Here is a 27,535-nt window from a genome sequence, read left to right as displayed (position 1 = left end):
TGCTCGTATTGGACTGCCGCTGCCGTAGTTAGATGAACAAAGGCCCAATTTAAGCGAGGGAAGTCCACAGACGAGTATCATCGGTATAGGGCAGTAGGTTGAAATATTCGGGAGAAGTGTATATATGCCAGTACTATAGGTGAAGATTGCATATAGCTACAGCCTGCATGGAACAAGAGGTGAGTCAAATGTTATGTCTGATGTAAAATAGGCTATAGCAGTATAAAAAGGTGTGTTAATCAATTGTTCAGACCTGAAATTTCTAGTACGGCGTAGCCTGGACTGAGTGATAAAAGAAACGCCAGTGGGGTTGGCCGTCTCGAGGCCCGATTTGAAGAACTGCCTGAAGAGTCAAATTTTAGTATGTATTCTCAAATAGGTCCAAAACAAATACATCTTAATGCTTGGCAAGAACACAACACTCATGAAAGTGTAAGGTGAATGTCTACGATAAAATCGCGTTGCTGATATCACTGAGGCGTGTCTGACGCGTCGAAGGTAACAGGAGTCCAAGCACAACGGATACTATGTAACCTTTGCTGACCCGTACAAATGCATACATGTAACATGTGGACGGGCATTATTGGATCAAATTCTCTCCCCCTTCACCAAAGTTCATATCGTTACGTAATGGGAAATCTCGTCATACAAAACTGCAGGATTAAGCAATTCTGCGCAACACCAAGTTGTCGGCACACATGTACAGACCATACTTACAGCGAGTTCTGAGTGTTACGTGCCACGCTATGCAGGCAGAGAGCAGTATATATGTAGGCCCTACGTAGTTTATACACATGTAAAAGTGAGCTACATCTCTTACACGCGTGCTGTCAATAACTGATATTCGTGTGCTTGCGGAGATCTCACGTTACACGGGATTTTTGCGAGTGGTGGTGACAGAATGCGGTAGAACCTGTCGTATTTTTTATTACTATGCATGGTATTCGCGGGTTTGACACGAGTGTAATTGTCAGTTAAGCTGACTGTATGATGTACTCTATGTGTTTCTATAATTTGGCAGATAGGGACCCAACCGTCAAAATAAATAATAATCAAAAGATGTAACTCTAGTCAGTCAGCAAAATCCCGGTGTTCTCACAAAATTTCCATGAAATTCGAAAGGTAGGTACACGGACATCCGACATGTCCGGGTACTTCACTCACACCAGGCAGTGGCAAGCATGCGACGAGGTGACAGATTATAATGGATTTCTGGTATAGGGAAATAAACAGCATCGGGCATATTTGGAGAACTACTCCTGATAACCAGAAATTATAACCAGAAATAAAATACCAGACTACATGCATGCTTAGGACGTACAGTCCTGCACACCATATGTAAATTGTGAACGTCAGCAAAGCCCATTTCGGACGTATGAGGCCGTTAAGAAAACAAACACCCATGCAATTCATGCAATACTTTAATACCCGTTCCCTTCGTAAGCACACAGACTCAAGTAAAACGGCGAATGTCTGGAATATAGGTCTACAATCTTCTGAGTAAATATATACTTCATTATAATGTCCGGTCAGGCAGACATATTTTGTTGGTGTGTACAACTCTCTGTGCGTATTCATGCCACGCGTTATAGGGCCTATAAACATGCACCCGCATTTCAGGTTACTGTGTGATTATCCGTGACAGGCTTTACTTAACACATCTAAACCTGAAGTTAAAATCCATCCTTGAAAACTGATGACCGCTTCTCTCATGTGTGTTACAAGTCAATATTATGTTCCTCAGAAATCCAAGCGGCAACATACTGCTTAAACAGGTTATAGTTTTTTTTAATAAGAACCGGGAGTTAAATCTGGACACTAATCCTTTAATGGCCCAGGAATGTTTGGAACTGTGTTACAGCACTAAAATGTTAACATGGTCGCTTATGACTAATTAATATGGGTCTGAGGACATATTATTCTGTCTTCGCGCCACCTTGTCATCACTTCGTTGACAAGATATTATTCAGTCATAACTTCGCGCCAACGTGTCATCGCTTCGTTGACAAGATATTATTCTGTCATGGCTTCGCGCCACCGTGTCATCGCTTGCGTCATCCTGTCATCATTTTGTGAATCCTGCGATAACGCAAAGATGACCTTAACCGACTTCTATACCTACTATCATTTCATCCAGTCATGGGTGCTAGTGAAGGCACTGGACATTGCCCTGTTATCTATTATATTATATCTTTTAGTAAAACATGGAAAATAAACATGGAAATTTAACACAAACGTTCATGGGTAAAAATTGTACAGTTACTGAATTTTCTTGTTTGAGAGCCTATACAAAATTATGACTCCAATGTATATGCGTTTGCATGGTGATAGGAAAACTAAAAGATGTATGTATATATAATTTTGGTTTTTGTTATCCAATCAAAATTTTCCCTGTCTGTTCCATGCTAAAAACCTCTGCTTTACGAGAGCTTGTGGTTCAAGGTACAACCAGTTTAGGGCATAACCTCAACGGAGTTTGACTCTTTTTTTGAATGCAGTGATCTCGGATATGACAAAGTCTACAGTCATTCACTGTGAAGACTGAAGGTTCGTCCTTGGCTTCATACCGGGGTACTTGGTGTGGTTGAATGATTTCTGTTGGACTTGTAGCCCCAATGTGATAATCTCGGTGTAACAAAAATATTCTATTTTGGGAGGTGAACGAAAAATGTTATTGGATTTTGTGTGTATGGGAATATGAGGTTGTTTTTTTTCTTGTACCTGGTGTTTTAATCGTGATTCAATTTGTTTTAAATACTTCCATATTTATAACAGTATTTGTGACTCATATCATGATGTCATTCTCCTCCAACAGACTTGCTCAAGGAACTCAGAAGTCAACTAATTCAAAGATGGCGCCGTCTGTTGTTAGCGGCGGGGAATTTAAACCAAGGGTTCGTGTTCGAACCGGACTTTTAGAGCTGATTGTCGTTGTCACGTACGCCGGTCTTGTGTCATATTATCCGACAATACAGCAGTATTTGTTTCATCGAATGCTTGACGAGAAACGGGAAATAGGGGCCAGCCATAGTCACAACGGAACCAGCAGCCTAGGCAACTCTTGTTACAACAACACCAGTGAGGAACAGGAAGCTGAGGAAATGGCAGAACGGGAATCTGCTGAATGGCTTCTTTATATCGGCCTCTCAAACGCTGTTCCAGGAATCTTCTCCACGTTAGTTATAGGGGCCATCACAGATTCGCGGGGTAGAAAGTTGGGCATGGTCATTCCTACTGTGGGAACAATGATAAAGATGCTACTAACCATGCTGGTCGTAAAGTTGAACTGGCCTCTGTATGTCTTACTGATTGCCGGATTTCTGGATGGCTGCCTTGGATCGTTTGGCACGTGCTTCGTGGCGGCATTAGCCTACTTGGCGGACGTAACCGAGCCCGGAAAGACACGAACTTTCCGGATAACAATAGTACAGGCGCTCAACGGAGTCTGTGCGTCGGCTGTATCCCTAGGAACCGGGTATTTTATCAGGGCGGCTGGATTTTTTTATCCATTGGTGGTTGCTCTTGTGCTGTTTACGTTGGTCGTATTTCTAGTCGTATTGTTTTTACCTGAAACGGTCGAACCGTCAGACGATCCTATTATGAGCTTCAATAGACTGACATCAACCGTTAAAACTTACATCAAGCCAAGGGAAGGAAACAAGCGGCCTCAGCTTATGCTACTACTTCTAGCCTATCTCCTCTTAGAAATGGTTCTGATAGGGAAAGGAGTTTTAAGTACACTTTTCCAGATGGGCTTCCCGTTTTGCTGGCGCTCCGTTAAACTAGGCATTTGGAGTGCTGTGGGAACCACTGTACAGGTCTCCTGTATGCTTCTGCTGTTACGGCCGCTCACACGATGTGTCCATGAAAATGTCGTTGGTGTGTTTGGACTGTTATCCGAGATTGGCGAGCTTTTGATGACAGGACTAGCTGTAAATGACGTCATGCTTTTCTTCGGTGAGTTTTGTTTTGACCTCTGCCTATGGCAGGGATGGGAAGCGGGGAGGGGGGGGGGGGGGGAGTGAAAAGAGACTGCATTCATTATTGCCATCTTCCGACCATGGTATTGACATGACTTTGAAAATTGCAGAATATTGTTTCGAGCTTCATGGCATATATGTGTACATCAAACCATTATTCGGGGCCGAGGTGGTTAGCACGCCAGCGAGACGCAATGACCGAGGAGTCTCCTAACCAAAGCAATCGCTGTCAGTTCAATTTATGAATAACTAAATGTATACGTGAAAGATGCTATTGTACTTTCCATATCTTCTATGCAATGTTGGGAATTTACCACGTATGATAACCGAGGAGTAGTTGTTTATTACAAAGTTTCGAAAAAATTGGCTTCCTCTCCGACCGTACGTAAGAAGGTCTTCCAGCAACCTGCGGATGGGTTTCCCCCGGGCTCTGCCAGGTTTCCTCCAGTCAGAATAATCTTGAATATTAGTTCCACGTAAAACACCTGTCCAATCAAATAAATAAATAAATCAAACGATTTTAACACCATGTATGAACATGTACAGTTTTAACACCCTGTATGAACACATATACGTTTAACACCCTGTATGAACAGGTATAGTTTTAACACCCTGTATGAATGTATATAGTTTTAACACCATGTATGAACGTATACATTTTTAACGCCCTAAATGAACATATATACCTTTAACATCCTGTATGAACATATGTACCTTTAATATCCTGCATGAACATACCGGCCTCCATAGCACATGCTCTACTAACACAGTGGGTAGGGCATCGGCTTCGGGAGCGGTAGATATTATTCCAGGGGTCAGTCCTGGGTCGGGTCACACGCTTGGCGTTCAGCATGAAGGGAACAACTAGTTGACCCGTATCAGTATAATGGCTCTGGCGGGGCGGCTTCGGTAACTCGTCTCAATGAGGCAGCACTAAAACTGTCCTGCAACAAGGAGGCACTATGGATTCCTTCGTCGTCATATGACTGAAAAATTGTTAAGTACGACGTTAAACCCCAAGCACTCACTCCTGCATGAATATATATATATCTTTTAAACCTTCTATGAATATATACCTTTTAAACCCTCTACCTGGCTTCCATTCCGGCTGTAAGTGGAAAGGTCTGTCAGCAACCTGCGGATCGTCGTGGGTTTCCCCCGGGCTCTGCTCGGTTTCCTCCCACCTTAATGCTGGCCGCCATCGTATAAGTGAAATATTCTTGAGTACTGCGTAAAACACCAACCAAATAAAAAAAATAAATTAACACCCTGTATGAACATACATGTATACCTTCATACACCCAATATGAATATATTGTTACATTTAAAGCTTTAAGGCTAAGGAATAACATGTACATGGTAGAGGTATAACATTGAGCATTGACGTACAGAATTAACATTTGGATTTCATATCATAAAGACACGTTTCAACTGAGTTACCTAAGTAATTCAGGATATGCTTATTTCTTCTCCATTTTAGCACCTATTGCGGGTTTCCTTAGTTCCATGCCGGCATCAATGATAAAATCGGTGTCTTCACTTTTGGTTGGGCCAAACGAACAAGGTAAGCAAAATATTGTCTGTTTTTAAAATAGATACTTACCATTACCATCAGCCCAAGATGGTGGGGATTTATTGAAACCCGTTTTCTGCAAGTTCATTTTAGTACCTTTAAGTAGCTCAAATGGTGCTTAAAAACAAGTCGGTTCAAGTCGTCTAAACGTGTGTTCCTTTTAGTAATATTTCCCTGTTGTTATCTTGTTGTGTTTGTGAAGCAAAGAGGTAGTTCACAACCACGTGAGCGTTAAATCAAAGTGCGATACTTTTTTGCACAGTTTGGACCCGACATCCGAAGAATTTGTCAAATTCAGAAGTGTACATTTCGTACATTAATCATCATCATGGTTTTAAATGGAATGATTTAGTATTCATTGCACAGAGTAATTTATTTTTAACTATTTTAGTGTCAAGTCCGACAGCCAAGGTAATGACGTAAAATGAAATGTTTCTGTTATTTATGTATACTTATGTTTGTGTATCTGTCTGGGTCCGACAGTTCAGTACAGTTATATGACTTATACTTTCCTTTTACTTTGTCAGTTTCAACGTTGTCGTCGACTTTATTGTTTTTATTTCAGGCAGATATTGTTTTTCTCTCCGCAGGGTCTCTGTTTGCAGGCATCAGCAGTATACAGTTGATATGTTTTACATTTGGGAGCTCTTTATTCAATACTGTCTATGCTTCGACCGTGTCCAGTTTCCCGGGTCTCGTCTATCTGGTCATGTCATGTCTCATATTTCTGACATGCGTCATGATGGGGTAAGGCATTTACTTATGTGTTTGTCTAACGTGTTAATCTTTATCTATACTTGTGTTTGTACAGGGAACTGTTTCGGTTTTAATTTCGGTTTTAGATTCACTCTTATATAGTGCCTCTTAATAGACCTAATTCTCATGGCGACAGTTGTAAACCACAAATGTAACCTATTGTTATATCAACACAATCTCTCAAATCCGCGCGTCCTATCACATCCGCATATTCTATCACTTCCCCACAGTCTGTCACCTGTTCATATTCTTTAATTCATTTTTTATTAACCTGGTTTGATGTGTCACGCCATACTCAAGAATATTTTACTTACTCAATGCCGGCCAGCACTATGGTTTCTGCCTGTCAAAACCCACAGTCCGTCACATCCATACAATCTGTCACATCCGCAAATTCGGTTACATCCGTAAATTCTGTTCTCTGACATCCACACCATACGTCAGATGCCCATATTCTGTCACATACCCACAGTAAGTCATAACCTCGTAAGCTGTCACATCAGCACAATTTTACCATTTCTGCACAACCTATCAAAAACCGCACAGTCAGTCACATCCACGCATTTGTCCCATCCGCATCACATGCGCATATTCTGTCATATACGAACAGCCGTTCACAACAACATGCGTGCATGTCGTAGGTAGATCGCTTGTACATGTATTTTCTCCACATAATCTATTTCCATTTTCCTCTGGTTTTCATGTTTAGGGCTGTGGAAGTGTTGAGGAGAAAATCTGATCAGACAGCCTATTTCCAGCCGATCCCCACTGTTGGTGAAGACAGCGATGTGGCTAACGATGGCGATGTTGCTGACAATAACTGAGTGCTGGTGGACTCATTTACATAAAATGTTGTAAACTACTTGGGTTACTAGAGAGCCTTAAACTAAGACGAATTTATATGAATCTATAATTGTCCAAAGTAACTGTTATATCTTGGAATGTTTTTAGAACTTCTCGACGTTACTGGCGATGCCCATGATTTAAGTTAAAAGTGTAACAGTTTTTATGACATCGTCGCCATTCAAATGAATAAACCAGCTTCACTTTGACGTCAAGACATTCCAAAATCCAAGGAAAACAAGCCACGGTGTTTTGAGCAGACCGTCAGATTTTGTGGTTTACTTCCGGTCGAAAATAAGCTGCAAATTCATACCAGTGTATAGAACAATCGAGAAATGAATCAAAACAATGAACACGTATTAACTCTGATGATTTTCAGTTTTAGATCAAACATTTTTGCGGTTCACCTATTTGTAAGTATAGCATATCATCATACAACAATCCATGAAATCTGTGATGAAGACTGCATTGAAGACTCTCCGTATAGGTCATGAGAGATGTATGTGAACGTCACGTGGTCTTACCGTTATTGGCTCCGTATCTTTAGAGATATTACTTAAACGTTTCATAGAGAATTGTCTCCCTTTATTCGTGCGTTTAACGGTAAATTACGCTAGCTAAGAGCGTTTTATTATGTAAAAAAAAAAACCATCTCGTTTAACACGCCCGTCGTGTGGTTCCGTTTACTCTGGCGGTCCACAGATGCTTGAATTTATACCGTTCTTAGTGTAACATTATTTATTACACAAATCGCTGAAAAAATCCTGAGTATAATCCACAAAAACCTTGAAAGTTCAGATTGTTTTCGTCAACATATTTGAAGGGTTTTCACGAACCATTTTGACATCTGCGTGAAGATGATGTTTTATGTACTGGCTATGCGTGATACAATCCTACACAAAATCAGGGGGTTTTGTGTAAATTATAAAGCAAAGCAGTGACCAATCACTCCAAAGTTACGAGGAAATGACCTCCATTTTCATTTTAGAATCTCTGCTCTGTGAAGATACATCCGATTTCATAAAAATAGAATATATATGTAAAACGCAGTGCGGAGTAAGGGACAGTACTTTTCCCTGTCCCAACTGTACTTGCTCTGAATGTCAACATATCAATAATATCCGACAGCCAGCACAATCGTATAAATGACATTTTTCATTAATCTACGCCTAATGAAGCTGAGAATTCAGCATTGTTAAGTGACTTACGCTTTCGTTTTTTTGTCTGTTTCAACATTTTCAGTGTGAAAATCTTCAGAGTTTGATATTTCTTCATACAAAGCTAACAAATTTTTGGGGTTTGACATCAATGCTAATGGTACTGGTTTTATGGTCTTGCCATCACTCTGTATAATGCTACAACCGCTGTATGCTGATATCAGCTACCTCCTTCAGCGTTGCCTTCTATCTCTTGTGATTTGTCTACACACTTCATGATATCAGCTACATCCTTCAGCATTGCCTTCTATCTCTTGTGAGTTGTCCACACACTTTATGATATCAGCTACCTCCTTCAGCGTTGCCTTCTATCTCTTGTGAGTTGTCTACACACTTCATGATATCAGCTACCTCCTTCAGCGTTACCTTGTATCTCTTGTGAGTCTACACACTTCAGCTATTCATAATAACAGAGCAAAATGTTATGACCACACATACGCTGTTGTAACCAATGACATTTAAAATAAAGACCAGAAGTGTAAATATTCTAATTTACCGACAGCTGATTTTCGTTCTCTATAATGAAAGGACTGTTCATTTATATACACTGGATTTTTTTACAAGTATATCTTAAATGAGATGTCGGCGCTGTCCCAAGTTTGGGACAATTTAACCAGATCGATGTCTTGGTTAGCGTACTAGCCTTGCATGATTGATGAGCCTCTCACCAATGCCGTGGCTGTGAGTTCAAGTCCAGCTGATGCTGGCTTCCTCTATGGCCGTACGTCTGCCTGCAATCTTCAGATGGCCGCGGGTTTCCCTATGGCTTTGTCCGGTTTTCTCCTACCATAAAGCTGACCTCTGTTGTCTGAGGAAAATGTTCTTAAGTAAAAAAAACACCAATCAAAGAAATAAAGTGAGATCCTGGTTCAGACTGTTAATGCGCTGGCTCGCTGTGAGTATCTTTCCCTTGACCAATGAGTTGTTTCATCCACGACTTTAAGATAGGAGGATTACCCCCAGGTACTCCGGTTTCTGCCACCTATAAATGTAGTCGCCGTCATATAGGTGAAAATTATTGAGCACGGTGTGCGTTAAACAAATCAGTAAAGTGTAATCTAGTAGCAGATCATGTTAAACTGGCCTGCCGTCCACTATAATCGGTGTCAAGTGAGTAAAACGGCTACTCTATCCGGCGTTGGTTGCGCTGCAGGGTTCTACCCTGACAAAATCAACTATATGGTAGGAAAATTAAAACACCAAAACACGTCAATGTCGTGTGCAAGCAGCTGTTGTAAACATGTGTATAACTTTTTCGACAAACATGCAAATAAAAAAGAAACAGCGTTCACATCACAAAGCAGATATTAATAACCATTCAACTCAACTTATTAGACATCCTCAGTGTCTCTATACTTTTGGGAGAAAGGAACAATTTCTTGCGTTTGCCCAGTTGCCTCCATTCCACCAAACTTCTTGGAATTATTAATTTTACATGTTCATGGTACAAAATCTCCTTGTATTAAATGAACACACCGGGCGGACAGGAGGAGCTATTTTATTTGGCCGTCTCCCCCACTTAAATGTATTCTTTTGTGTTCTGATAGGTTTATGAATATAAATACTGAAATTTCTGTTTACCAAATCGCACCATAAACTTAGTTATTTATTATATGTTATGTTAGACTTTGTCATGAGAAATGCGATGAAGGCTTGCGGGTATATGCTTTAAAACGTAATGTACATATTTCCTTGGAAAGGTTAACCTCGAAATGAATATAAGGTAAACAGAAAATATTACAACCACTGAATAGAGATGGCCAAATAAGGAGTGTTAATTCACAAACGTGCATCACCCAACCCTTTTACGAAACTTTATACTCAAACACCGATGTTTACATATATTCCACATGCAGTATTGATTACTGCATATAGAAAGCCTACTTTTCGAATATGACAATTCCTAAATTTTGTACGAGTCCGCCATGTTGGCACGGGAGTAAACTCCCGCATCTTCTTGACCTGTTCATTCTGGTATCTTTGTCGCCGATGACGATCACCTTGGCAACCACCCACGAGCTTCATGGAGATCATAAGCAGGCATAAAACCACTGCACTTCCTAAGCTTAAATACAGCAACGAGTTTGGGTTGTACCGCGTAAACAAGTGACCGGCCAAAGATTGAAATATGAAGCCGGCTACCCCGAAGCCCACATCGAAAACAGCGATGATAATGCCGGATACCTTGATGTAACGATCTGCCCAGGCGGTGCCAGAAGGGAACAGGGGCGCTGACGCCGCCGAATACAGACACGAGAACACCCACAGCAGTGTCTTGGTTTCAACAGCTTTAAAAGACAGAAAAGCCAAGACCCCGGCGGAGGCGAATACTTCAAAGAATATCATATAGTTGACAGACACCCAATGTGCCACGACTGCTGAGATGAAGCGTCCCACCGTGAAACTCGCCCAATATGCCGAGTCCAGGTAGGCTGCCTCGTCCTTCGTGAAACCCAAGTCACTCTCAACGGCATAGGTGAAGAGGAAAGTGTCCACCGGATTGGTGCCTCCGTACAGAAAAAAGTAAAAGAAAAATACTTGGGTCAAGATGATGACATCAAGACGTTTGGCGGATCTTGAGAAAAATATGCTTTTTACGTCGGATAACGTCGTCTGGGCATCCTCGTTATCCACGTCGGGTGATCCAGGTCTTCCAGAGGTGTAGACAAACTGGAAAGCAACAAACGCCATTCCCATGAGAAACACTACACCTCCGACGATGAAGTAAGGTATCTCGATACGAGACGGTCTGAGAACTACCATGGAGGTGCTGTTTAATCCGTGGTCCTCTAGCTCAGTGGAGTTCGGGTTCATCAGTGTTCCGTTCCTTACGATGAGAGACAGGAACGGTCTGGTGACTTGAGGAGAGATGACCGAACCGAGACCGAAACCGAAATGTAACGCGTGGATGGGCGTGTTGGCCTTCTCCTGCCATAGCTGCAGACACATGGCGTTGCCAACTGAAGGAACAGAAAAACACACCGTTCAGAAGATTGCTTTTACAACTGACGGAATAAAAAGTGACGGTGTTAGAAGATTACTTTATCAGTGAAGGAATACGAAAGTACACTGTCTGAGTCCTGCTATACAAATCTATTAATATAAAGGTACGCTGTCAGAATACGGCTAACTGCATAGAACTGAAGAAATAGAAAGTCACAGCTCCGGAATATTACCACATGCATCGAACTCAAGAAATAGAAACAGTTTCAGAATACTACTACATATATACAACTGAAGACATGTACAGGTACAGTATCAGATAGTTTTATATGGCTGTGATTATGTATACATTACAGCCCTGTCTTGTTCCAAAAGCTTACCTTCAATACCTCTGCACTTTCCTTGCTGGCTTCAGTATACTACTGCTGGGCACCAAATAATTTGTATATCTGTAGTCATAGTCGTCTCCGCTGTCAATTCCTGGTAGGTGTTTCCATGTGTCAGTACTAGTAAATCCACAGAAGCGTGAAACTGAAGTGAAAATTGGGTACATTCCTACTCCAGCCGTCATGTTTGATTACATACTCCTCACAGCCCATACAAGGGAGATAACTACTGACACTTCTGTCATATTTTGTACTTGTTTTCTTCAATTTTGTTTATTGAGAAATGTATTTAGTGATCAGTGTTGATTATGGTTCCCTCTAGGTCATTACTGTAAGACTGATCCTAAGTAATTAGTCAGAATGCGTGCCAAAAGGTCTAACTTGCGTAATAGTGGTTGTGATAATTGTATACATGATTCTCCTCACTGTGAGGAGTATGCATTCAAACCTGGCGGTTGGAGTTGGAATTTATCCAATGTTCACTATAGTTTCATGCTTGTGTGGGTTTACTAAGTGATGACACATGGGAAGACCTACCTGGAATTGATAGCTGAGACGACTATGACTACGGACAGACAAATTATTTGATGCCCTGCATTAGTATACTGAAGCCAGCAAAGTAAAGCTTATAGGACAAGTAAGTCAGGGCTGTCATAGTATACGTAATCAAAGCTAGGTGTCAGAATACTACTACATGCACAGAACTGAAGAAATAGAAAGGCAGTGTTCAGAATACTGCTACATGCACAGAACTGAAGAAATAGAAAGGCAATGTTCAGAATACTACTACATGCACAGAACAGAAGAAATAGAAAGGCAGTGTTCAGAATCCTGCTACATGCACAGAACTGAAGAAATAGAAAGGCAGTGTTCAGAATACTGCTACATGCACAGAACTGAAGAAATAGAAAGGCAATGTTCAGAATACTACTACATGCACAGAACAGAAGAAATAGAAAGGCAGTGTTCAGAATACTGCTACATGCACAGAACAGAAGAAATAGAAAGGCAATGTTCAGAATAGTGCTACATGCACAGAACTGAAGAAATAGAAAGGCAATGTTCAGAATACTACTACATGCACAGAAACAGAAGAAGAATAGAAAGGCAGTGTTCAGAATACTGCTACATGCACAGAACTGAAGAAATAGAAAGGCAATGTTCAGAATAGTGGCTACATGCACAGAACTGAAGAAACAGAAAGGCAATGTTCAGAATACTACTACATGCACAGAACTGAAGAAATAGAAAGGCAGTGTTCAGAATACTGCTACATGCACAGAACTGAAGAAATAGAAAGGCAATGTTTAAAATACTACTACATGCACAGAACTGAAGAAATAGAAAGGCAGTGTTCAGAATACTGCTACATGCACAGAACAGAAGAAATAGAAAGGCAATGTTCAGAATACTGTTACATGCACATAACAGAAGAAATAGAAAGGCAATGTTCAGAATTCTGTTACATGCACATAACAGAAGAAATAGAAAGGCAATGTTCAGATACATGCATACTACTACATGCATAGAACTAAAAAAAGTACATAAAGATTCTATTAGGCTAACAGGATATTATGTTCAATATGACAGGATATTGTGTTATAATAACAGAATACATTCTAACATTACTTAGACTTTCTGTTAAAATGAACAGATTATTTTTTTGTGTGTAGAGATTGAGGCACAGTTTCGGAACACTGGTACATGTATAGAACTGAAGAAATAGAAAGTCACATTTGCAGAATACTGCTACACGCGTAGACTTTAAGAGACAGAAAGTCACAGCGTGAGAATACTGATGCATGTATAGAACAGAAGAAACAAAATGTCACAGGGAAAGAATCGAAAGCCTTAGTGTTAGATCACAATACAGTCACTGCAGAAGTGCAAACTTGTTAGTTAAGACTTTCTTAAGATGACACATTCTGTTCATCTAGCTTTAGAAGTCGTTTGTTTTGCTTATGAGAACATTGTTTGCTACTTCATTCCAGTTGCATACTTATAATAAAACACTCTTTAAAAAATAGTAATACTCTAATTCCCAACAATGTTCGGGCTAATGGTAGTCTACCTCTTTAGAATGGCCAGAGGACAGAGAATACAAAATGACATGCTACCTGCGCTCATGCCACCATGTGCGAGTCCCTCTACTGTGTACAACGCGCCCAGCGGAACGATTGATGTCACCCAGGGTTTGGAGGCCACAGATAGAGAGGCTATGAACAATGTGCCCGCCATGATGAGGTCGCCATGTTTGGTAAATCTGTCATTCAAACAGCCGGCAATGATGGCACCTAACATGACACCGACGCTCTTAGCAGCAATAGCCCGTGCTATCAAGTCGTAATCCTCGGCCAGTCGCTCCTTGAAGTCTACCAGTGAGGTGCTGATCATCGAGCTGTACCCACCCTTAAACATCAACGATTCCTGTTAAATGACTGATTTAAATAATTCATTCCTAAGCTGTATAGACTTTTCACAGTAAATTTACTCTCATTTTGGCAGCAGATGTATTTATTTTTTTATGCATTTCTGGAGTTGGTCGACATGAGTAGTATAGTATGTTGCAAACGTGTCGCATTGAGGAGGATAAATTGAGGAGGATCAGGCGTCTTGTTGAGTCCGCGCTTCCCTAGACGCATGCCTGTGACGTCACACGTCATACGAGGAGCTCCAATGGACCAATGAGTGCAGTTCCATTTCGTTCGCGCCCGAACTGACCAATGGGTGAACTCCATTCACACTACGCGGGAGAGCAGCTCCTTGAGCGCAGCTCCTTCAGGTCCTTGGCGACCAAGCTGACCTATGGGTGATCACGCGGTCAATCTTGGCGCCTGAATTTTGTTGACAAATGCATGTACACTATTGGATAATATTTATCCGCTGTCTGGGGTAAATTCATTCACTATACACGGACACAGGGACGAGAGGCTCTCACGCATGGCGCGATGGAGTTCAACCAATAGTCAGCTTTGGCGCGAACGAAATGAAGCTTATCGATTGGTCAGTTCCATGGGTAAGCTCCATTTCGCGCTAAAACTGATGTCACGCGCAAGAGCAGCTCCTTCAGCTCCATTTCACGCCAAAACTGGCCAATGTGTGTGTGTGTGTGTGTGTGTGTGTGTGTTTGTGTGTGTGTGTGTGTTTTCCCGCTCGGTTATTTCGTTGAGGTCCGTGCTGCATCGTCCAAAGAGCGAGGAGGATGAGGGAGTTGTGCTCGAGAAGGGAGCGAAATATCATTGTATAGTATAACATTGTAACAGTGTGTATAGTATTACATAATTTCGCTCCAAAACTGACCCATGGGTGTGCGTGACGTTACGCGCGAGAGCAGCTCCTTCAGCTCCATGTCGCGTTACGCGCGAGAGCAGCTCTGTTTTCCCGCTCGGTTATTTGGCTGAGGTCCGCGCTGCGTCGTCCAATGAGCGAGGAGGATGAGGGAGTTGTACTCGAAGAAGGGAGCAAAATAACATTGTATAGCACTGTATAGTATAACATTGTATAGTATAACATTGTAACAGTGTGTATAGTATTACATCAGTATTGTATAGTATTATATTTTTGGGTAGTCTTGTAAAGAAAAAACAAAAAAATATCACATAAGTCGCTGACATCGATTTGACACCCACCCTATTTGCAACCAGGGAAATCACGTCGTCTCTATAACAAGTGGGCTTAAGTTAGCCATATAGGCCGCCTGGCCCGTTAGGAAAGAAATCAATAAAGTCATCGGTGCCCCCCACCCTCCACATTTAAGCACCCTCCACGTTTAAGCAACATATAGGTAAAAATGACTCATGATGTTTTTTTTACAAGCCTACCCAAAAATATAATACTAACGGAATACTACACACACTGTTACAATGTTATACTATACAGTGCTATACAATGTTATACTATACAATGTTATTTTGCTCATCCTCCTCATCCTCCTTGCTCATTGGACGACGCAGCGCGGACCTCAGCCAAATAACCGAACGGCAAAACAGAGCTGCTCTCACGCGTAACGCAACATGAAGCTGAAGGAGCTGCTCTAGCGCGTGACGTCACGCACACCCATTGGTCAGTTTTGGCGCGAACAACATGGAGCTCACCCATGGGTCAGTTTTGGAGCGAAATTATGTAATACTATACATACTCTTACAATGTTATACTATACAATGCTATACAATGTTATACTATGCAATGTTATTTCGCTCCCTTCTCGAGCACGACTCCCTCATCCTCCTCGCTCTTTGGACGACGCAGCGCTGACCTCAAAGAAATAACCGAGCGGGAAAACACACACACACCCAACCCAACCACCTCACTGGTCCGTTTTGGCGCCACGCAGCTCAACACACAATCTTTACAAGCCTACCCACCCTCACCCACCTCGCTTGTCTGGTGGAATTCGCGGACCAGAGTGAGTGAATGCTTTGGCGCGAATGGCGCGCCTCTTGTGACGTCATGCGCATGCGCCTTTCACCCATTGGCCAGTTTTGGCGTGAAATGAGCTGAAGGAGCTGCTCTTGCGCGTGACATCAGTTTTGGCGCTCCATTTCGGTAATCGTCTCCATTTCGTTCGCGCCAAAACTGACCAATGGGTGAACATTCGCTCCACGCGAGAGAGCCTGTCGTCCCTGTCCGTGTATAGTGAGTGAACCTACCCCAGACAGCGGATATGTGTTATCCACTTGTGTACATGCATTTGTCAACAAAATTCAGGCGCCAAGACCGATCACGTGATCACCCTTGCGTCAGCTTGGTCGCCAAGGAGCTGAAGGAGATGCGCCCAAGGAGCTGCTCTCGCGCATGGTGTGATTAGAGTTCACCCATTGGACAGTTTTGGCGCCAGCGAAATGGAACTCACCCATTGGTCAGTTTTGGCGCAAACGCATTGGTCCATTTTGGCGCGACATGGAGCTGAAGGAGCTTCACTCATTGGTACATTGGCGCGCCTCGCGTGATGTCAGAGGCATGCGCCTAGGGGAGCGCGGACTCATCAACACTCCTGATCCTCTTCAATTTATCCTCCTCAATCCGACACGTTTGCAACATACTATACTACTGACATGCTTTACAGTAAATTTGCTGTCACTTTCACGGTACATTTACTTATTTCACCTGGATTTGAACACACGACCTCAGGGTTGACAACGAGCTAGTGGTTTGAATTAATTGAGGTATTCTACGACTATGGAGGGTACATATTTGAAGCCTATATAGAATACAATGTTCTGTAAGTGGAAAATACCACAGTATGTTTTTGGTAATACTTTTGTTAAGGGCACAGAAAGAATTTTCTAACGCGAGTTTCACTAAGTCGAATAGTACATTATCGGGAAAGAATGACAAGAGACACTACGAAGGGTTATTCGGTATGATAATGAGTTCATTGATGGAATTCCCGTTTAATTTTGTTTTCTATCTGGATGTAGTTTTCCCAGGTACGCTTTTAACTAGAAAGTGGTCGTTCATAGTTTTACTCTGTCATGAGTTACAAATGTTAATGATGATGTGACCATTTGGAATAAGGTGAAGAGAGATTAACTTTTCTGTACATCTGTTGCTATACACTGTTACGGTATTGAAAACGGCAACAGAAAACAGACTCAGTGACTCAATATTACAATGTAAACAATGCTTTATATATAAAATGAGACGTACAGTTTTACAGACAGTTCAACAACAGCAACAACAACTACATACACATCAGTATTACCGGTCTTTACAAGTTTCCAGTTCACCTTTGCATCCCAAGGAATGTATTCCAGGAAATCCAACGTAAAGACCATGGGATGAACACACAATCCACACAAGTCACAAATTGTCCTAGACAGGTACTTCGCCAGGTTAGCGAACACGAACACAGTACACAGGTTACACAGAACTGGAACAGTCAAGCCTTTGAATGACGTCACACCCGCAGAGCACAACACAGGGTAAATACAGGCATGGAGGTATAATCCACTTCAGATCAGTCACAGCTCCCGCAGAAGCTCACAAACGAGCCGTTCAGAGACGTAGAGTAATGTCACCTTGTGGCAGAACGAACGTCCTTTGCCAAAACTGAAAACTTCAGTTTAGAGTCCTTGACGACCTTGTCGGTCAGGTGAGGTCAGCGTGTTAAACAAATTACACAATCCACACTGTATAATCATAATAAAGATCCGAACACCAATAAACGTGACTTCCGCAGAAATTCACATAAACCAGACATCAGTACTGCTGTGGTACACAAACGGTGTCGGCATAAAAATCTGTCCTCCCAACTGAAACTGGCATCACCAGCTCATATCAAAATAATGGACTCGATACGAGAGCGTCGCACACTCTCCTGGCTCCCAGTGGATGCAGCAAAAATACCTCCCCTCTGCACAGAAAACACGGCTTATATACGTGCCAGGTGGATTCAACTATTCTTAGACACAGAATTAACAGCCAATGAACAGCCAGTTAAATAAACAGAGCCTTGAACAAGGTGCTTTCAGCCAGGTCCGCGCTGTACATATATAACAGGGCCTGTTATGCTTATAACATATAACACAAAGGTCCGAAGACTAACAGTACATGAAAACGTTAAATAGTCATACATAACAACACAAATAAGACTCGAGGCAGTTACGGTACAAAGAACACTCAGTTGTATAGCCTGTGAAAGACCCCTGGTTTCAAGCGATCCGTTCGATAAAAAAAACAAAACCTTGGGTATTTTTGTAAAAGAAAAGATAATGTTTGTGCTGTTGCCAAATGCGCCTTTATAGCTTGAGTTCTCAGATTTCTACAGATAAACAAAAAGCAAGCAAACAACAAGAAAAAGACCAGTTTATCTTACGCTGTTGTTTGAGGCATGCATGTATCAGTTGGTGTAACAGAGCAGTATTTGAAAGACCAGGCCAACAGTCAGATTTAGTACTATTTTCATGAGAGATTGAGTCAAACCTTGTTGTGTTTCAGAACGACTTGGCCAGAATCCATATTAGTAGCAAGTGGAGTAGACGCTGAGTTGGACAATGGTGCGTGTCCATTACATTAGACCTTGGGTCGGACATTATGAGCAGTAATATTCAACATTGAACTTGACTCAATTACAGTAATAATTACAGTAAGTTTTAAATGTTCGTCGTGGTTGAAGTATAGGTCTTGATGCGTATCCAGTGGTATAGTTATTATTTACTGGCGCTATGACCCGATAGACTCAATAAACCCCGTTCAGTTATACCCTAAGCCTTAACCTTAGGCATTATAGGTTAAAAGCACGTACATTCCCTTCTTCTAAATTACGCTATTTAAAAAAGAAGTCTGGAAAACTTGAAAAGCAACAGAAAACACCCCTTCAAAAGCTAACATGATCAAGTTCAATTTTGAATGATATATTTTATTTACTCCATTGGTGATTTACACCGAGTTTCCTATATGTACATGCATGTAAACCCGATTGTCGACGATGATAGAGGCCATTTAAGTCAACCCTATTTATTTGAGATTCAATCAAATAAATAAATAGAAAACATCAGCGGGCAGTTTCTATAGCCAAAGCAACAGAACAAAAATTAAGTATATGAAATATTACGAATTCCTTACCAGGCAAATCCATACTAAAATCAGGAACGCAGTTTTAACAATTCTACCGTCCATGGTCCGTCCTTTGGGCTTTACAACATATGTGATATCACCAGGCAGGTCCATAAGCCTATGAAAGATATCCCCATAGTAATACAATATCAAACACGATTGACCAAGTCATATTCATGTATGCTGTTATAAAAATACCATAGCATGTACACATCTGTTATTTAAGGATGGAAGAAAAGTTTTCTATTTCAGCTGAAATAATAACCCAGAAAGGGGACCCTCTGCAAACATGAAAGTGCTTTTGGCAAGTACATTCACAATATGAGTGGAATGCATTGTGAAAATATCTCATGTATCAAGTTTGAACTTGTGAACGTCCTCACTGACTGAACTACCTTACAGTCTCATTTCTGATCTACACTGAGGTCGTGAGATGAATCCATTATGCGAGCGATAACCCGACATTGGTTATAAAACTTTGCAAGAAGGGTTTCCCTACATATACATGGCAGCAAGGGTTGGAACTCCAAAATTTTACGAAAATCATGTTTTGTCTTATGAACGCTTGATTGACAATCATTGCGTATCCCTATGATGTGAATATGATATAAGCCTAACATGATATGAGATATTTTCTTAAGATAGGCTCCCACCATGTAAAAATATAAGATATTTCCTTGGGCTGTGGAAAGCCTTCTCCAAGTACTTATATAAGAAGTTCCCTCGGTTTGTGATCTAAAGAGGTTTCCCCAGGTACTTATTCAAGAAATGTCCTCCGGTTGTGATATAAAGAGGTTTCTCCAAGTGCTTCTATATAAAGTGTCCTCGTGTTGTGATATGACGTTTCCCCAGGTAACTTCCCCAACGTTGCAATATAAAAGGTTTCATCAAATTATGATATAAGATGTTTCTCCCAGTTTTCATGTCAAGAAGTTATCCCGCTGTGGGTCAAAGTTATTAGATCGCACCCATGTATACAACATATGATAAGTTTTCGATTTTTTTATGGTGCGCTTGGAAACTATATCATGATGTATTTCTTATATGTACGTGACTATAATGTTCTTAAAATAAATCGAAGGCGTGATGTGAAAGGTGCCCGAATGTTTCTGCACATTTGTAATAAACACGTGCTCCTCGATTATCATATGTGGTAAGTTCATAACATTTCATACCAGGTATCGACACACTTTGATACTCATAAATGACCCTAACCCAGGGCTAGGAAAAGTTTCAAAGTGCCACATCGGAGAGCTTCAAGCATTATGTGTCAACACAAAATACAATTCCAAAGTGTGATAGCGCATAATTGAAGATAGCACAAGCGCATACTTTTGACCTCCTAAACCTGCTATGGTAATGTTTTGACACGTCAAGATCAAATGTCTGTGTTTGTTTGCTGAATATTGGTCTACAAGTATACTTTCCATTAACAAAACCAAGACAATGCGAATAACCTCACATTATTTCATGTTGTCCGTGCTTTCGGGACAGCTAATTTATAGCAGCTGCAAATCATAATAATATGTGGCTGGAGCCGGTGGAACCACGCTAATAGTGTATCCGTCAGTGTTCGGTTTAAGGGCTGCATTTGACAGGAACTGTTGTAACGATGTTTGTACCGAACAAATTGTTTTAAATTTGAGAACCCCACTCAGCTAATCACCTCTGGAACAACCAGTACCTGTTGAATACATGGTGCTTAAAATGCGTATTGCCTGGCGTTACCCCTTCCACGTTATCTAGCTATTCACATAACCTTACCTCTGTTCTGTTTCCATGGTTACTAGCTTCTCTGTTGATGTTGGATGATTGTGGTGTCTCACCTCGCTGTCCTTGGTTAAGAAATATTATCCACGTTCAATGGTGACTTGTCACACAAAAAATGTATTGGGAGGACAGTGTATTTGGTTACAGGACTGTAATGAAGATAAAGAATGAAAATATTTAAGAGAGTCTCTAGTATGATACAAATCGGATGGATATTTCAAATTATTTAAACCAAGCACAACCGAACTGAAACACTGGACTTGGCAAGAAGTAACCAGTAAAACACGAAACAAGTAATGATGATGATGATGATGATGATGATGATGATGATGATGATGATGATGATGATGACGACGACGACGACGACGACGACCAACATTTGGAATTACCATAAGTAAATCTGTTGTACAGACAAGCTGTACAAACTACTAGTCACCACCTGACAGACATGGCTGTACATAGAAGTGGATTGTTTCCGCCAGTGGCCGTACGTCAATGGTTACTTGTACCCAGCTAACGGTACTTAATATCACACTGCCGTCCATGGTTCGCTCAGTTTGCTGCACGTCTGTATCTGTTTCATAAAACAAGACCTGGTCACCGTTTCATAATTCTGCGTCATAAGATCTCAAGGATTCATTAGATGTGTTTACATACTGACTGTGTCTTCTTTGACAGGTCGAGACAGTGCTGCCACAATTGACTTATCATGCCGAAGACACCAGACATGAAATCCCACCCAGTCGCATTATACTTACAACGGACCAGCCAATCCTTTTCCCTTGCTCTAACCGCTCACCATTTTTAGTCTTTGGTATGACTCCACCAACGTTTGTCGAAATCGAAGCGGATGCTCTAACCACTTGGCCACCGTGGCGGTCGGCACCCTGTTGATAGTTCGGGGTGGCAATCGTAGATACTACATCTAAAAACAATATGCTCCCATCTCAGAAAACGGCCTTAAATGTGCATGCATGTTTGCCTCATTACCCCACGCCTCAGACAGGCTCTCAAAATATTGTGTATATGTCTTGTTGCTTGTGATTAGTTTGCTCAAATTTCAAAGAAATGTACATTAAAGAGTTTTCATCTCTCTTCAGATCCAATGATGTGGTGTGGCTTCGTTAAAAAATATACCATACATATTTCGTACTCCAAGCCAAAGTGATAACGAATCCATATCACATCTCGCATTCAGATCAACAAGTGAGATAAAATATTTTTCATTTGCAAAGTCTCCCACAACGAGTCATCGTGGTCATGGCGTCTGAAAATTAGTCTTGGAAAGCTGGGCAGGGAGAAAGTAGATGTCTGTTCTGTCCTCCACAAAAAGCGAATCATTGCCTCAGCCCCAGCTCAGTGGTTTCTAAAATATATGCATGTTTTTTCGGTGAGGCTAGTACTTCAGTTCTTATCACTCCTAATTAAGAACGTTCTAGGCGAATACTGTTTCGTGTAGTGTAAACGAATTTTAAAATGTGGATTGTGCTATTCCAGTTCCTATGTAGACAGGAAATTGTTTACCTGGAGATTAAGGTAAAGTTTGGCTTTATTTATGCTGCATCACCGAAACGTCATATCGAAGCCATCAATTATGCTCCGGCCATGTAGTCACATTTATCATGAGTCAGTCTCTACGGAGGAGGAGTGTATATATATATATATATATATATATATATATATATATATATATATATATATATATATATATATATATATATATATATGCTTTTGTGAGAGTTCAGCTTGTGAAACAATATAGCAAGAGTTAACTGTAAATTGATAATTCTATTCGTGTAATATAAAGAAATCTGTTGCTGTTTTACATCAAACTTCAACACGTAAGTATTGAGAAAACGTTTGCATTTTCATTCCTGCCACATGGTGGGTGTTTACTCTACCCTTCATGCGTTCATAAAATTTCCTCTATTTACCTATTTTCAAACATATCTAAATATATTTACTTACATTATACATACAGACAACAGTGAAGCCATTCATGTAAATACGCATGGACCGCAGCATATAACAGTATATTATGATGTTTACGGTAAGTGACTTAATTTAAAATCACCCCCCTGGGACTTGGAGAGTGTATCCCAGGATTCTTTGCGTTGATTGTGGTGCTTGCTGACTGGGCGCCGCGGGATAGCATCAGTGGTGGTCAGGGGATTATACTCGCAGTTCAAGAATGTAATAAACACGCCCATGTTTCACTTAGTTTATGCTCCTACCACCAACAGTTCATGTTTTCCTCAGAACATGCACTTCGCAACAGGTCGATTGTTTTATTATTGCTATTTTGTGATAAATGTAAATTTCGAAGAAAACTCTGTGGCGTGGCTACCCAGTACCTTTACGCATGTGGAGTATCGTGTCAAATATCGGTTTTAAACTACAGGACTCGCCGTATATAAAGCTACCGGGGAGTTTAGCATACCACTAATCCAAGGCCTACAGCAGACGAGATGAAGATGTAAAACTGCGATAAAAGCGACACCTACACAGGTGTGTATGTACCGCTACAGCTAAACATTTCTTGTTCATTCTGGCCTAATTTGAACGTCTGTCAACTTCCTCCCGTATTTCGTGAACATAAATGCTTAATTTACTTAATACTTAATCGAAATGAAATTTCACAGTGCCAGCGTATAACAGTTAATGAATCATGGTAGTTTTCGGAGACCTCCCATGGAGAATGTTTTCTGTGTTTAATGGGAGGTTCCCGATATGAAAACACGGGAAGGGGAACTCTTCTGCAATAGGAAGACAGTCCCAGCCGTAAAGAAAAACAATTATACGTGTAGACTGACATACTAAATTGGAATTACATGGACACAGGAACCTGATGACAGATATTTCTCAGTGAAATTCGTTTTTAGCTGAAATACATGTGTTCACAAATCCCTTGCATAATGAAAGCTCTCAGCAGAAAACCGTTCACCAGATAACCATGTGAGGTGACTTTCATGTAGGCCTAACCTGAGTAATCGGTTCGTCTGCAGTGTACACTGTGCATGTACATGCCTTATTTGGCATGGTCTTCTTTGAGACAGTGTTTGGAATTTAAAGATTTGTAATAGACATCGCCTGTCTTGATACTTTCTTCCATTTCAGTCATGGGTATAGTTAGAGATGTACATGTAGGCCCAATAGTCAGGAGCCTGCACACTTGACACCATGTGGCGAGGATTAGCAACCAAAACTGCTAAGAGCCATGCTAGGTAATGAAACGGACGGAAGGCTAACTACTCTCTTCTGTCATCTTGCCGCCAACACAGATCGTGCGAAAGTAAACGACATTAACTCACGTGGGAAACTTTAGGTCATTTACCGTAAGTGCAAGTCATTGGCATGAAGTTCAATATTCTATAACCAACTTGTAGCCAAATAAAATAGACTCGAGTTATAAGCCGGGTAGTGAAAGGGTTAACTTACCAAACATGATAGGACAGCTAATTTTTTCTTTAACCCGACCTCTTCGGAAGCTACTCTAGCATTAGCTAGGTCACACGGTCTCAGAGGTTTCAGCAGGCATCCTGCCACAGCTGGAAGCCGGGTCGAACACTCGGCTAAATCCATACAAGGTTCGTATATTCTCTTAAAAACTGAGTAGCGTGATACGCCTGTATGGCCTTGAAATAATAAAAAAATGAACTTTTATCATCGTGTATTAGCCCGGAGCTAGCAGGGGTTTATCGGTCAGGTCACGTACGAAAGGTCTGACACATTGAGCATGTGGGGAAACTCCAAAATGATGATTAAAACTCCAAAATGATGGGGTTAAAAGTACCCAAAAACTAATTTTACTAAGCTAATTTACGATTTAGTACGAGGATGAAACTCATTTCATACATTGGTCATGATAACCTGACCATTAAAAGCCAAGTCTTAAGTTCCCAGCTCATGCTCTAATCCGCTTAAAGTAAGAGAAAGGTAAAATATGAAGTAAGGCTCATCATACAGACCAAATAAAACTATGCACGATTATACTTTCATTTATTTTTTTAGATTTTTGTGAAGAGAGTTAAAGCAGTTTAAACCTTTTAGATTGTAAGGTAGGTTTTATGGACCATATTATCAGAGTTTAGGAACTCTGACGTCACAGGAAGTTTTCCCAGTTTTAATCACGACACTGAATGTTGTAATAATTCTTTAACCCATGAGTAAAAGATTACTGAAATAATGTTCTCTGAAATTGTGACGTACGAAGACATTTTTACCAAAAGATACCTTCAGATATGCTAATTCTAAAATGATAATTCTTAAGTTTACACATTGCTCATCATAGACTGATCGCCGATAACCAGTTCTTAACATCCCAGTCCATGCACTAAGCCACTTAAGAACGGACCCGTTAATGTTAGTTGTGACTTTTATCGATCATGCCGCATACGAGGAATCTTTTTACCAAAAGATACCTTGAGACATGGTAATTATAAAATGGCAATGGTTTGAAATCTAGTGAATAAATTTATATGTGAGATTGCATGACCGACATCTATACACAAATGTTTACGGTGTCAACACTCAAAAGAGAGTAAAAGTAATTTACATGTCAGTTGTAAACATAAACATGTATATTCCTTAGACGTTTGTGTTAGCGTGTTCCATATCAGAAAGGCTACAAAGACAGGCACGGATTTAATCACTAGACTCTCAATGATTTAGCACCTTGTGTCGTTCTTGACCAAGAACAAGACCATTCACACTTCCCACCTCAAGCATACCATATCCCCACTCACCACCTCAAGCATACCATATCCCCACTCACCACCTCAAGCATGCCATATCCCCACTCCCCACCTCCAGCAAGCCATATCCCCACTCCCCACCTCAAGGATGCCATATCCCCACTCACCACCTCAAGCATGTCATATCCCCACTCCCCACCTCAAGCATGCCATATCCCCACTCACCACCTCAAGCATGCCATATCCCCCACTCACCACCACAAGTATGCCATATCCTCACTCACCACCATACGTCATTTGTCTTGTAACTAACACTATGTCTATATGTATTTCTCGTTCTGATGCGAATTATTTGTATTATTTCCCCAGCCAATTTTCGGTGTAATACGACCACCTTTTAAAAACACTCAAGCTGTGCACCAACTGAAATCAATACGTTCTTTTCCAACTATTTCTAGGTCTTGAGTTTATTTGTGCCAGATATTGCCAAATAAATATGTTTTTGTTGGTACCATTTTGATCCTCGGCCATGACCGATTAAACGTGCACAGAGTCAATTAGTCGCTTTTAGCGTTCCTTCGTTTCTAATGATATATGTGCATCGAAAGATTTCTTCAGTGCGTGTTACTTGATCTCATCGTTTTCACGCTAACATTTCGACATAATAAGGTAAAATAAGAGATAATCAGGCGAACAGAGATAATCATAACGAACATATAAAAATAAATTTCATCCTCGTATTCAATCGTGTCTGATACTCTAGTTTTTTCTGGTAATTTACCCCAGACATTGACCTTTGACCCGTTTCTAAATGGTTCTGAGCATGAAGGAGTCATTTTGAGAGAAAGTAAAACAAATAAACCCACGAGGAGTAACATGAAGCTAAGAGTTTCCAGAAAAGACAGTCAGCGATGTCTATCTCGTTTTTGCTGTTTAGATTTTGCATAAGTAAAGCGACTTTCCAACGTGTACCCGATTGTGTTATTGTCAAATACTCGATTTATTCTTTTCCTGGAGATTATTTCAGCCATTTCATCAAATATGATCCATTCGTAAGCCAATCAGAACAAAGGTTTCAAGACATTAAGGATCACCATTTTCTAATGACGTTATATCCCGGTGCATCTTGTTGCACAAGTTCACAAGACATTGCCAGCAGATGTCAGAAACGTGTTAATTACCTGATTCCTCAGAAGCTTGTTCATTAAAGCGTCAACTCGTGTTCCAATCAAGGTCGCGCCGTGTAAGCTGTGGCTTTTAAGTGACATGGCTTGTGAGGCAAATCTAACCCATTCGCTGCAAAGTTTAGTATGTAAGTATGATTGGGGTTTTATGACGTACTTAACAATTTTTCAGTCAAATGACAGCGAGGAGCCATTAGGTGTGTGTACATTATTGTGTTTTCTTGTAGCAGAGTGCATGCCGCCAAAGTGCTGCCAGGACTGAAGCATCATGCCGAAGACATGAGACATGACACCCCATCGAGTCTCATTATAGTGACACTGGGCCAACCAGTCAAATTTCGTTGCTCTAACCTCTCAGGGCTGAGCGCGAAACGAGGCAGCAGCAAGTATCATTTTTAAAGTCTTTGTAACGACCCGACCCGGGTTTGATCCCGGGGTTCTCCTGCCGGAAGATAATTTCTAAGGATTCTAATTATATCTGCATGCAGGAATTGGAACGTCATCAGCATTTTAAAATCAGTATTTCTAAAGGTGCCTTTTGTTAAAAAAAATCATTCTCGTACTAGAACATGAGAAAAAAAACTGACGTTAATTAGTGATTTAGTACATAAGCTGAACATTTAAGAATTGGT

General features: G+C 40.9%; 2 protein-coding genes across 3 annotated transcripts; one reads left to right on the top strand and one right to left on the bottom strand.

Moving 5' to 3' along the window:
* Positions 1-51: 51 nt before the first annotated feature.
* LOC135468626 (lysosomal proton-coupled steroid conjugate and bile acid symporter SLC46A3-like) lies at positions 52-8,837 on the top strand. Of its 2 annotated transcripts, none has more exons than XM_064746989.1 (5): positions 52-179; positions 2,816-3,957; positions 5,461-5,544; positions 6,144-6,300; positions 7,019-8,837. In XM_064746989.1, exons 2-5 carry the CDS (start codon positions 2,853-2,855, stop codon positions 7,131-7,133), a joined length of 1,461 nt encoding a protein of 486 aa, XP_064603059.1. In that variant the 5' UTR covers positions 52-179; positions 2,816-2,852; the 3' UTR covers positions 7,134-8,837. The 2 variants fall into 2 exon arrangements, with proteins under 2 accessions (XP_064603059.1, XP_064603058.1); XM_064746988.1 differs by lacking the exon at positions 52-179 and adding an exon at positions 2,465-2,547.
* LOC135466934 (sodium-dependent glucose transporter 1C-like) lies at positions 8,713-14,116 on the bottom strand. The gene is made up of 3 exons (XM_064744689.1): positions 13,816-14,116; positions 10,254-11,329; positions 8,713-8,766 (listed from the first exon to the last, which is right to left on the bottom strand). Exons 1-3 carry the CDS (start codon positions 14,114-14,116, stop codon positions 8,713-8,715), a joined length of 1,431 nt encoding a protein of 476 aa, XP_064600759.1.
* Positions 14,117-27,535: the final 13,419 nt, after the last annotated feature.

The sequence above is a fragment of the Liolophura sinensis genome, chromosome 6, assembly GCF_032854445.1.
Source record: "Liolophura sinensis isolate JHLJ2023 chromosome 6, CUHK_Ljap_v2, whole genome shotgun sequence".
NCBI lineage: Eukaryota > Metazoa > Mollusca > Polyplacophora > Chitonida > Chitonidae > Liolophura > Liolophura sinensis.
Note: the sequence above shows the minus strand (reverse complement) of the source record. Positions and strands in the feature narration are given on the sequence as shown.